Source organism: Arachis ipaensis, chromosome B02 (genome assembly GCF_000816755.2).
Source record: "Arachis ipaensis cultivar K30076 chromosome B02, Araip1.1, whole genome shotgun sequence".
Lineage (NCBI taxonomy): Eukaryota > Viridiplantae > Streptophyta > Magnoliopsida > Fabales > Fabaceae > Arachis > Arachis ipaensis.
The window spans coordinates 31,529,505-31,543,122 of NC_029786.2; the positions used below are offsets into that span (position 1 = coordinate 31,529,505).

General features: G+C 31.0%; 1 protein-coding gene across 1 annotated transcript in view; it reads right to left on the reverse strand.

The window, feature by feature from the left end:
* The window catches only part of LOC107627139 (myosin-3-like), a 17,478-nt gene extending 6,763 nt beyond the window's left edge, over nucleotides 1-10,715 (reverse strand). The window contains exons 1-10 of the mRNA XM_021115763.1: nucleotides 10,407-10,715; nucleotides 9,276-9,485; nucleotides 8,650-8,745; nucleotides 7,850-7,902; nucleotides 7,468-7,564; nucleotides 6,539-6,612; nucleotides 5,753-5,852; nucleotides 5,285-5,395; nucleotides 3,512-3,588; nucleotides 3,131-3,197 (exon numbers count right to left, since the gene is read on the reverse strand). Of these exons, the coding sequence (XP_020971422.1) occupies nucleotides 3,131-3,197; nucleotides 3,512-3,588; nucleotides 5,285-5,395; nucleotides 5,753-5,852; nucleotides 6,539-6,612; nucleotides 7,468-7,564; nucleotides 7,850-7,902; nucleotides 8,650-8,745; nucleotides 9,276-9,485; nucleotides 10,407-10,556 (1,035 nt within the window). The 5' untranslated portion in view covers nucleotides 10,557-10,715. The remainder of the gene's footprint in view (nucleotides 1-3,130; nucleotides 3,198-3,511; nucleotides 3,589-5,284; nucleotides 5,396-5,752; nucleotides 5,853-6,538; nucleotides 6,613-7,467; nucleotides 7,565-7,849; nucleotides 7,903-8,649; nucleotides 8,746-9,275; nucleotides 9,486-10,406) is intronic.

Here is a 13,618-nt window from a genome sequence, read left to right on the forward strand (position 1 = left end):
CCCAAAATGTAATTCTCATATATTACTAGTTGTATCACTCTTCTATAGTTCTATTGAACCTAGCATTGTTTACTAGCATTGTTAGAATAATGAAAATGAACTCTTCAATGTGAAAATTTTATATGATTTAGACTTGTAGATTTTCACATTTGATCAGGAAGGTTATGTGTTATGCATTCTAGAAGACAATCTAATCAATAGTAAAAATCTTTTGAAAAGAATCCTTTAAAGTATGGAGAATTTCAAAGTGATAAAGTAAGCGGTCAATTACCATTGAATTTGTAATTTTTATCATATGTGATACATTGCTTCAAGGGTGATTAGACTTTCACTTTTTTACTCTACCAATTTTTTCTCTTTAGAAGAATTTGATCCAAAATCTTCATATAAGGAAGTTATGTGAAATATTTACACAAGAGAACCACAATAAACTTGGATTGGCCAACATCTTCACTTTCGGATTACCACATCATAAGATCCCAATCTAGGTGTAATAATATTTATGCCAACAGCCAAAATTGGCTCTACGCAAGGTCTAAAGTCCAAATACTCTTCCCAAATGGATCCCAAGCCATCATCCGTCAACTCAATGCAAAAGTACAATATCCAAAGTTTGTTGAAATAAAACATGAAACCAAAGCACTTTGAGGCACTGGGTTTGGGGAACAAATTTTTTTTTATTGTCTACGGTATTCCCTAACTCGACAGACTAAGGACTAATCTGTCGCGAATCTAAGCTCCATTTAAGGGCCCTGCCATTAGCTAATGAGTTGTTGCATGCACAAGACGTGATTCAAACCTCTAACACTTACTTAAATGGATAAATGAGCTGGCCACTCGACTAACCCAAGTTGATTGTTTGGTGGACAATTTATCCAATTAAATATTCTTCATGCAAAGCATTTTTTTTTGTCATAAGTACACAACTCACACATAGTGTGGTGTTCATTTTTTTTTTTTTTGTCAGTATGGTGTTCTTAAATCACAACCCAATCTTAGTTAGAAAGTGAACCCTGGTGTAGCTTTTTAAGAGACAGTCAATTTGCTATCTGATCCAGGCCTCAGTTGGATGCCAATCATGTTCAAATTGATCCATAGTCGTGCTTCAAGTCCAAAATAGTCCTCCAAAAGCCCAAGGCATAAGACCCAAATAGTCCTTGCCAAGAAAAACAAGATTACTTGTTTGGTAGGTACTAGTTTAAGGCAAGGGTAATTTGTTGATTGAAAAAGATCTAAGTATAGCACTCATTTTTATAAATGACAGGGAGCGGATTCATTCGAACCGAGTTAAGCCCCATTTTGGTCCTGAGATTGACGAGTTGCACTGATTTAATCCTCCAAATTCCGATTATACTAAATTAGTCCCTCAGATTCGAAAAAATGCACCACGTTAGTCCTTATCCTATTTTCCGTCACTGGAGGACTGACGCTGTTAGTGACGTGGCCAAATATTGCTACGCTGGACACACTAACAGTTATATGACGTGGTCTAAAGTTTGATTTGTTCCAATTTAGTCCTTATCCCCCTTTTAAAACCTAAGTGCATCATGTGACCCCATCATCTTTTAAAAGGGGGATAAGGACTAAATTGGAGCAAATCAAACTTTAGGCCACGTCATATAACCGTTAGTGTGTCCAACGTGGTAATATTTGGCCACGTCACTAACGACGTCAGTCCTCCAATGACGGAAAATAGGGTAAAGACTAACGTGGTGCATTTTTTTGAATTTGGGGGACTAATTTAGTGCAATCGAGATCTGGAAGACTAAATCAGTGCAACTCGTCAATCTCAGGACCAAAGTGGAGCTTAACTCCATTGGAACATGTAGATTTGGGCTATCATTTGTATGGGGCCTTAAATAGAATTTCATACCTTTTAACTTATTTCAGTATTTGCCCTTTTATTTGCTTTTCACTTATTTTGTATTCCATTAATCTTTAAAATACAAATTTGGCATTCTTACATATCTTTTGTGGATTTGTGGATTATTAATTTATTTCATTTAACCGCACTCTACTTGTGGACTTTTTTCGTAGTCGACGACGACTGAAGTAGGATTCATTGTCCAAATACTGGAGTTAACTCTTGAGTTTTTAAGTTATCCAAATTCAAATTATAATTCAACAAAAGAATTAGAAAAGAATAAAATAGGATCATTTGTTTAATAAGTTGGTCAAATCAAAAGTTTTTTTCAAGTTAAACTTTCTTAAGAGAAAAAGATAAGAGAAAAATTACAAAAATAACATTTAAAAGTTATGTTCTTCAAGAATAATAATAACCTTATAAAAATTATGTGACATAAATTTTCTTTCAAAAATATCCCAATATTGTTTAAAGATAACAAAAGAAACTATGGAAATGGAAAAACACAAAATATCCCAACTACACATGTGAGAACCTAAAGCCAATAGGAATTGCAATACAAAAATGCTATGTGCACATAAAAAAATCACCCACTATGTATTTGTATATAAATAAATATATATAATATTTAATTTATTTTTAATGTGTATTTTGTATTGCAACTTGTACTCTATAGCTACTTTGATGACTAACTTTTAGTGTACCCATAGTATAGTTGATTACAAAAAGCTAATAAAACCATTGGATTGAATAAAAAAACTAATCTAACCTATCAAAATGAATGAAGTGCAGCATTGCCCACAGCAAGGGTGACCAACGAATCTGCTCCCGTAGGTGATATACTAAAGAACTGCTAAAATAATTCAAATCCTGGATTTTTGTTACTATTTGACCTTATCAACACAAGGCCACTCTATATTTGGGTTTGCGACCTAACCTACTACTCAAGGAAATTACTTTTGATATCCCTCTAGATACATCTGAGATAACGGGAAAGTGTTTTTGATGAAAACTCCCAGAGTCTTCATTGTATCTACATAAATATATATACTAGAAAATTTTGAACGCAATTAAAGCGCATTTAATGCGTGCTTTAGTAGTGACTGTAACAATTTATTTCCATTCATAATAATTAGAGATTACATTTAAGAGGGAAAAAAAGCAAGAAGTGGTTATGATTTCTCGTGGAACAAAATACACATTATAATATGTTCCAAGAACATGTAAATTTGTACAAACATTTAGTGGGTTTTAGGGGTAGTGTACCTTCTCAATTTGGTCAACCTCCTTTGTCTTAGTTAGCCGAAAATTAAGTGCTTCTTCTTTTTGAGATCTGGTGTTGAACAAAAATATACAACAAAATTTAAAAAAAAAAAAAATCATTACAAATTTTAGTCAAGTAAACAATCTGATATTTCTACGATAAATTTCAACTCGCCAAAAGTAAGTCAGATGCACAAGTGTCCAATGTTCCATTGTTAAAATTTAATTTGTATCCTGCTAAACAGAGCTATTACACAAAGTATTTAACACCTTTGCATGAAACTCAATCAAGGGACAAATTTTGTGTTTTCACTGTGCAACATAGGATAAGATACTTCATTTTTCAAAAACTTATAGAAAACTCAAAATAACTATTTTTAGCACCTGTTTTCTGAAATGCGATTTTGAGCTTTTGTTGCAGAATTTGCAAGAGACTCTGATAAGATTTTCAATTTGTCAATCTGCAAATTATTCAATCACACATCATCAACCACAAAAAATGTAGCACTAGATACAAAAATTAACATATCAAGCTTATAAAAGAATTGTGACTACATGCGAAAATAATTTGGCATTGAAAATGCAACACATACAAAAAGTCAAACTGTCTTGCTATACATAATTAAAAAGAAAATTAAACTTACCTATTATGGAGATTCCAAAGTTTTAGCTGGACATACTAAATGAGAAAGGGTAATGCTAGGTAGACAAAAAAAACAGTGAGAACTTGCCTTATTTAGCATTCATTAATTGTCGCAACAATTAATAAATGCTAAATAAGACAAGTTATGGCTGTTTTTGGCTGAATTTATTTGGTTACCAAACATTTCCGAATGAGAAATTGCATCGAGAATATATTTTAGGGGGAAATAAATGCAAAAGGTAAAGCTATGTTGAATTTTCATCAGCTTCCAGTAGCCATAATAATAACCACCACTTGTTCTAGGAAGTAAGTAGAGGACCTTATTATGCACAAGAGTTGGATTGTATGCTCTGAAATTGTTTTCCTCCAAGTAAATCTGATAAAAAAGTTTTGCATGGATTGCATTTGCCTAGAAGGCCAAAATAAAAGTTTTAGAGAATCAATTGGTGGTTGACAATAGAGTGAAAAAAGGGTTGGGAAGGGAAGGGAGGGAGAGATGTTAACTTTTCTAGGAGGCTTTTGAAAGAAATAGTTTCATATCAAAGGTTTTACTATATAAGAATATAATATATTTATATTTATTATAGTCATTAGAAATTTTGGGAGCAACTTCACCAAACACTATTTTTGTAGCTTCCTTATTGGAAGAAACTTTTATAACTATTTACAACTTTTGGAATCAATTGCTTTTAAAAAATTACGGCAATACTAAACTCATAGTGAAACCTTGGCTTACACAGACAAAATGCTAAAGGGTTACTTTCACAATTTTTTAGGTTATATGTGATGTAAAATTAGAATTTAGATCCTCTAAAGTAAGAAAATTAGTAAAGTGATAAAGTGAAGAGTTAATCATCATTAATTTTGTAACTTCCATCATATGTGAGTTTCACTATCTTGATTTAAGGACTAAATCTCCAAAGTGGTCCTTCATATTCACGGCTTTCACTATTTTAATCTCTCAAATCTAAAATTTGCTATACTGATCCCAAGATTCAGCTCAGGGTACCATATTGGTCCCTAGACTCTTTCTAGCAGTGAGTTAGCAAACAAAGTTCTGATCTAACACTGACATGCCACGTTGGACATAAGATTAATCGACATCGTTTCATTTTGGTACTAAAACAAGACAAAAAAGAGAATACGAAGAAGAATTTATATGATGTGCAAACGTTTTATCTCTCCTCATTCTCCAAAATAATCTCATTTTTGCCTTAAGCATAAAAACAAAATGACATCATTTAGCCCTAAGTCTAGTATGGTAAGTCAGAACTGGCTCAATATTCTGTTCGTTGACTCAATGTTGGAAAGCGTCCAAGAACCAATATAATGCCTAGAGCTCGATTTCAGGGACCAGTATAGTAAATTTTGAATATGAATGACTAAAATAATGAAAGTCGTGAATCTCAAGGACCGCTGTTGGGATTTAGTCTAATTTATGAGTGATTAACTCTGATTGAATAATGAAAGTAAAAACGAATAAAATAAAACCATGAAAAATCAGTGTGCAAAACCTTTTCAGCATGAAGTTCTAAAGAATCACCACAGGTGAAGTATTTCTTTTTGAGTAAGAGTTCCTCCAATTTGGAATACATTTGAATTTGTGCCAAAGCTTCATTATTAGCCTGAAGTAAATCAAAAGCGCAATTGTCACTAAAGTGCAAATACAAATTTTACATGATGATATTTAATGCATTAAGAAGAGTAAAAAATATCCCTATACACCACTCGATGTATTTAAAAATTAATAACTAAGGCACTATTCCAAATAAAGACAGCAGTTCATGAGAAAAAAAATTCTTACCAAAAAAAAAAACTTATGAAATTAATAATTTTAATCTAATCTTTGATGATCTTTTACTATTATTATTACTACTAATAATTTTTTTTAGATGAACCAAGTAGAAGTAAGGATGCAAAATGTGTTCGTAAGAAAGGTGCACCGGTAGAATCATAGTTAAATTTAAGAAAACCGAGCTTACCTTTACATCTATAGCAGTTGTCTCATTAGATTTTGCATCAAAATTGCTTGGCTTAAACTTCTCAATTTTTTCCTTTAGACTGAAGACTTCATCTTCTATTCTGAGAGAGGAGAATGTATTCACATATGATAGGAAAAATAATGATCACAATATATTTGGCTTTTAATATAATATATGTGGAACAAGAACCTAATATATTTCTTTAACCTATAGTAGAGTAAAAAGGCAGTACGGTGTAGAAGCATCCTGTGTTCACCTAGGGTTCGAGAAAGGGTTGCATCAAAAGATTGTAATATAGGCAACCTAACCTCATAATTATATCGGTGGTTGATTCCACTACGTAAGTCTGTGACCTTGAATTCACACGGAGACAACTCAATCGTTGCTCCAAAGCTCCCTCTCATTAAACTATGGTAGAGTACTAGAGTATGACAATAAAAGTGATATTCCAATTGATAAAATATAAACACAACATGGAACAAAACAAAATGTTTTTTGACGTGCTACAGTGAGCAATATTAGTAAGAGTATTGGCACTAACAAATAATTCTTTTTCTTCAATATTTGAATAAAATATCAACAATCGAAATAGATGGAGTACATGTTACAACAACACATTAAAAGAAAAAGATTTTGCAAACGCAAGAATAAAAAAAAATCAAAACATAAAATGTTCATTAGGACTAGAAATGTTCAACAAATATAAGATATTAACATAGCATAGAGTGAAAGAAAACACACACATCCACAGGTAACTAGCATCAAAGAGATATGTTGTGCCACAACCTCATGAGATCAGCATTTACTTTTAGCCCTGAAATGGCAGCTTGGACATATTGAAGCAATTCTTCCCGCTTTGCCTGTTGACAATACAATACTTAAAGGTTTTTATGTTATCAAATATGTGATCTTAATCAATTAGCATTTTTATAAAATGCATATAAGTTCAATACTTTTACAAAGACAATTTTTTTTATTTGAAGAGTAATCAATTAGAGACCACTTCAAGCAACAAAGTGGATGAGATATTTATTTTTGACAAATGAGATGTTAATAGTGAAAGCCTCACAGGAAATTCAATTTAACATGAATTTTAAATATTTTCTCTGGTTAACAAAAAGAAAAAGAAAAAACCAAAAGCACATTGTTAATGATTTACAATTCAAACAGACAAATAGTAATCAATTTGAATGTTAAAGTTGAAGTGTATCACTTGTCCACACAACGCTAACATAGAACAGTGCCATTAACCATTGTTCCTAAATGAGAAGATGGGAAATTAAGTGACGACAAACATGAACAAGAATAGATCAAAGCATCTCTAACATTCTGATCTTTTTCTTGTCATTAATTAGCAGAAATCAGTGCACAAAAAACCAAAGCATTTATGTAATCACATCTAATATGATGTTTGGGTGATCTGAGTATCCTTTGAAGACATTTTGCATGAAATATGGTTGAACTCAAGTATAAGTTATACTAGAAATTGAAAGTGTTAATAACAAAACAATAAAGATAAAGCTAAAACTAATCAAAATATCAAATAAACTAAATCAAATACTAGGGACCTAGATTTAAAATCATGACAAACTAGTTGTTGTCTTTTCTGTATCATTCTTATGTGTCCCTCATAGGATGCAAAACTAGGAGCATGGGTGAATATTAAGTTATTAACCACAAAAACTAATTATATAAGAAAATATTGATATCATTACCAAGACTTCATCTTCATATCCAGCAAACGCTTTTGCCAAATCTTGTACACTGGCTAACAAGGCAGTGCGTTCCTCCTTTTCACCCTTAATACAGAGCCTGAACAATACGATATCAAACCAAAAGGAGAACTGTAATCATACTATTGATTATATTTTAAGAAGTTAACTCAACTCTAGGTATAGCTCTTAATAGACATGTAGCCATAGGTGGGAACTCTTCTTTTTAACAGTTAGGTATTGGCAAGTGGCAACTAGTAGTAGTTTGGGGTAATATGTAGCACTTAATCCCCATATGCCAACAAGATTTTCTTCTCAAACAATATTTGGAAGTATAAATATAAACTAAAATGAAAGAAAGGTTAAAGTAGATAGCCAAAATTACCCATAGATCTCTGAAAGTAGTGAAACTTCTTCCTCATTTGGTGCTTCAAGAATCTGAGTCACACAAAAGAGTTAACCTGCGGTTAAGTTTTATAAATCAGCAATTATGAAAGCTATGGCATAGTGAACAGAATATTACTGAAAAATATATAATTTGTCAATAGTAATGCAATAGCACAAAGAATTTTCTTAAAAGGAAAATAAACTTGAATGAAGGATTCATTTTGCATTCTTCTTGTATATTAAACACAGAATTATCAGTGAACTGTAACCATAATTTAATCTTACAGTAGAACAAGAACTCTCTTCCTTGCGACAAAAACTAATATGAAAGGGATTAAAATTTACCCAAATGAGCTTTATGTGCAAATTGTACATGAAACTCAACTACACATGAAATTCATTTAGGTGTACTTTATTCCCACTTTATCCCCCCAATGAAACATACCCTCAGTTATCAACAAAAATTTTTAGGATATGTTTGGTTAGCACTTTTATTTTATATTTTCATTTTAGTATTTTCTATTTAATAATTTGTGAAAGAAAATGTGAAAACAATAAATTTATAGAAACCAATATGGGAAGTATGAAGTGAATATTGATTTTGAATATTTAAATAATATGATTGCAAATTCATACAACAAAATACTATCTAAAACCTAATCCCCCTTGTAAAATACAAATCCTCTGCTGAATCAAGATTAGGTAATTGGCTATTGCATTCATCTACAGACTAATACTAATAATAGAGAAGTTTAGCACTATTGAAGTTGTAGGCAACATCATGTTGCTTCAACTCACCATTGATAATGTTATACCCTCAAGAGCTTGACTATGAAGAAAGACATCACGAAAATTTTTTGGTTCATCCACAATGTCAGGGTCTACATAATAAACCTGTCCATATTTATACGCCATGAGCATGAATTACCATTTTAAAAATGAACAAAAAACATTCAAAGAAGTAACTGTTGGCTTTTTATATAGGGTTGGTTTTTGGGCTTAGTGTGCTGTTGTGCATCACTTAGGTGCTTGAGTGGGTAGTGAGGGATATGATAATGGGACCTGCTGCTGCACCTTTTTTAGATATTGTGTATTATTTTGGCTTGCTCCTTTGTTTATTGAGCATGCCCATACCATCAATTTTAGAAAAATGACACACATACACACATATGGGAAATGAAATAATGCAAGAAAATATAATGTATGAGTGCAAAAAAGGGTTCATAGAAGCAAACTAGCTTCACATGTTTCAAATAGCAATTCGCAATGCAACTGTCTCAAGGCTGGAATAGGTTCAAATTCAGGTTACAATCGCGGCACCATGATTGGATTTTAAAACACTAGATACTAAAGAGGGAAATGAAACAATGCTAGTAAATTAAATACAATGCCAGAGTGGCAAATACAAGATGAATTTGACAAACCAAAGTGGGGCTTATAGGTAACTCCTTAATTTCATCAGGAAGAAGATCGTTTGGATTGCTGCCAGCGAAGGCAGCAACAAGTCTCTCGATTTCTTTTAGTGCAACCAGCCACCTCCTTAGCAATTGAACTCTCTCAACCCCTCTACATGATACAGAAACTTCTTCTAACCTTTTTACAGTGTGCCTAAAGCTTCGCATATTTTGAGCCACCTATTCAACAAAAAGAACCCTTTACATACAATATTTAAGAAAGAAGCAACAACTTTTCTGAAGATACTCTATTCTTTTTATCTGTTACTTTAAAATTTTGGTACATTGATACATCCACACTTAATGTATCCAGATGCAATTCATATCCAAATTTATTGTGTTATGAATGTACCAAAATTTTAAAATGACAGATAAAGAAGAACAAAATGAGTAATAATAGAACAAATCTAATCATGAATGAGAGAATTCTTGCATACTATGAGAATATTGCATGAATACAACGAGAATGTAATACTTTGGACTATATCATTAGGCCAATAGATGAAATACATAAATAAAACAAAATTAATAACTCGAATATCAATGATTGAAAAACTACTAAAGTGACACTACGAATAATTTGTATAATGCACTGATGTTGTATAAAGCGGCATTCTCAATAAACTTTAGAGAAAATAGATAATATACACAATACCTAATTACACTAAAGATGCAATGAAATGAATAGATTCAGAGCAGTGTTTTTTTCCATGTTCTAACTTGTAGCCTACAAATTACTGGTTACTTTAATGAATATCTTAACTGTTTTGCAAATAATATGGTTCATTTCAAATCTTTCCTTGAACTAGATTCGTAATGTAGAGATTTCTTGCAATGCAAGGTATCATTCCCAAGGTAGAAATTTTTATCCAAACCAAGAAACATTTTGTTTCCGTTTCAAATCACACACATCCCTCAATCATAATTGATTCCGTTAGGATTTCTATTAGCTCTTGAAGATCCCATTTTCAGGTTTTCAAGCAACTCCATTCCTAGAATTTGAAGTCGGAACTTCTGGTTAACCTAGGACACCCCATTCAAATCTAAACAAAATCAAAATTAAAATTAAAATTAAAATTTTGGAAAGGAAATGCAGTTTACCATGCGATCGTGGAAGACTCTGGCGCCACCGACGACGGCGGTGGTTGCATGGAGCTTCATGGAGTCGGCATAGTTACGAAGGCTGCGTCTGATAGAGCTTTGGCCACCCGCTTCAACGGCTTTGTTCACCGCCGATCTTACCCACGCCATTCTTCTTCTTCTTCTTCTTCAGTCTCTTATATAAACAATAATCGTTATTATCATATGCTTTTTCCTCTTTTCATCAATTGTACATGCTTGTGTATATATATACATGTATCTACGTATATGTACATGTATATAAATACAGGATTTTTATGTCACGGATATGGAAAGAAAGAACGAATAAGTTAATAATGAAGTGGAAGATAGTTACATTGTTGTTTTTCTTTGAGATGGGAATGGAAATGAGAATGGGAATTAAGTGAATGGATGAAGTATGGGAGAAAAAATGGCCAAAGTAGAAAGGAAGAAGTCAATAGTGCATCGGTGAACATTGATTGATGGCATTCACTTCGATTTCCTTGCCATCTGTTTCGCTTTCATCTTTTTTCAAAATCATGTGCTGATTTTCAATTTGTCCAGCTTATTTATTATGAATTTAATTTTAGTTTACTGAACATTTTTTACATCACTGACTTTGTTGGTCAAAAATCTACCAAACATGCAAAAAAATATAAAGCTTTCAAAAATTTATCGTCGTTATAAGAGCACCTCCAATGATAACTTTAATCAATATTGATTTATGACTTATATGTCATAAAAATAATTTAATATAAATTTTTGTATCATAAATATTAAATAAAAACTAAAAAAAGGGACGAATTTTAGTCCTTATTAATAGTATTTAAAATTGAACAAAACCAATAAATCGAACAAAAAACCAAAAATAAAAATAAAAACGAACACTCTTTATAATTTGGGTCATGTATCCATAACCTAACTATATTTTTTCATCACATATGATTAGTTAATTTGTTAACTTTACGGAGATGAATTAATTCAAGAGAGACTTGATCGGATCCTAGTTGGTACAGCGTGGCAAAATAGATCTTCTACTGCTGCTATCTTGCGATTATGTGAATCTGGTTCTAATCCGGTGGTAGAACACTCTAAGAGACGCTTTAAGTTCCAAGAACGGTGTTGCTCTATTGGGGAGGTCTGGAAGCTTATAGAGGAGGTTTGGAGGGAGAGAGTAGACCGGTCAGCTATGTATATATTGGCCCGGAAATTGAAGCGATGTCCGCGCCACATCTAATACATTGGCAGCAGACTCACAAAACTAATTCTAAAGTTGAGATTGAAAATCTTCAAGCTCAATTGGAGGAGTTGCGCAGTTCAGCGACGCATGGGGGTGAAACTATTACAGAATTAGAGAAGAAACTCGAGATTGCTTTCCATAACGAAGAACAAAAATGTTACTTCCAACCAGAAATTTCATAAAGAGGGGCCAATTAAATATAAAATCTAACAAAAAATTAACAAAATATGATTTGTAGCATATATATCAAAAAGGTAATTATATTATATAAAAGTCAATGTTCGACTACATACTTTAAGATTTTGATATTTTTTAATCTTGCTCAAGTTGTGTCACAGGTTGTTCAATAATATTTTGAACATTACTCAAAAAATCTGAAGCTGAATTTTATTCATCATATATTCTCTCTTTTCTCTTGAAAAATGAGTGAATTATTTTCATCTTTGACATTTTTAACTTAACTTGAACTATCTAACAAAAAAAAAAACAAAAATAATTACATATATATTATTTTCTTTAAAAAAAATATTAAATCTATTGAGCAATAACAAATAATTTTAGAAACACAAATATATAATAATCAAAAATAAAGTTATTAATTTACCTGATTATTTTTTTGTTCCAAGTCTCACCCAAAAATAATTCTATTGAGTTGATAATTGCATATATGTTATTTTTTTTAAAAAAAAAATATTAAATCTATTGAGCAATAACAAATAATTTTAGAAACACAAATATATAATAACCAAAAATAAAGTTATTGATTTATCTGATTATTTTTTTGTTTCAAGTCTCACCAAAAAATAATTCTATTGAGTTTTGTCCTCACTTCAATCTTTGAACACTGTCTATTATAAAAAAAATAAATTAATTATTTTAAATAAATAATATAAATAATACTTGACATTGTTATTAACTTAAAAAAATTGAAATATACCTCTTTAAATTTTTGTTGTGGTTAATATGGTTAATATTTTGCTGTTCACTTCTCTTCAATGGTTTTTCTTCATATGTCTTGTTTTGGTATGGAAAGAAAATTAGAATGAGAAGAGTAGAAGACCAAAAGTTTGGAAACCACTAAAAGAGAGAGAAAAGTGGCGCTGATGCCTCTGATGGTTTGAAACAAATATTTGAAAAATGTACTAGTGCTGGCTTGAGTTAGTATAATAGAACCATTTTTATTAATTATTAGAATGGCCTATTTGTTAACAAGAGCAATAATTCAAATATCTAATACATAGTGCAGTTTTTAATTATTTTAATTTATAAAATTTTGTAACTTATATTTTTTTTTAATATTATATATAAAAATAAATTTAATATTATTAATTATTACTATTTACTATTTTTTTTTAATTTTGGGGGGACCATGGCCACCTTAGGCCCCCGTAGATCCGCCACTGGCTCCTTCAAATTTCAACTTTTACTCCGTCTTTTATTTAAATAACAAGAAATGTTTGAGAATGACTTTTGTAAACAAGGTAAACAATGGGTTTTATAATTGATCTAATAAAATAAAAAAATATTTCACCTTAAATTATTTCATAAATTTTAATATTAGAATAATTATTTGTACACTTAGTGAATTGAACACTCAGCCATTGTTAACTGTATATAAGTAAATTGAATCAAAAGAAATAATCATCCAATTAAAAATAATAAACATAATCGTCTGCATACTTATTGAATTGAACATCCGACATATCCCTTGTTCACATTATTTAGTATTCTCATTATCTACCTATACTTTTCCATAAAGTAAAAAATATTAAGTACACATCTAAAATAATAAATAATAAATAAAGTATATTAGAATTAAAATCTCATTCAAGAATTATTTCTCTAAAACATTGCATACATGATTTTGTCAGTTAAAATTTAGTAGAATAGAGACAAATTACAATGAAATTTGAACAAAATCAAGTAATATGATACAATTTTACTGTTTCAGGTTTACATAATTGGTTATTTA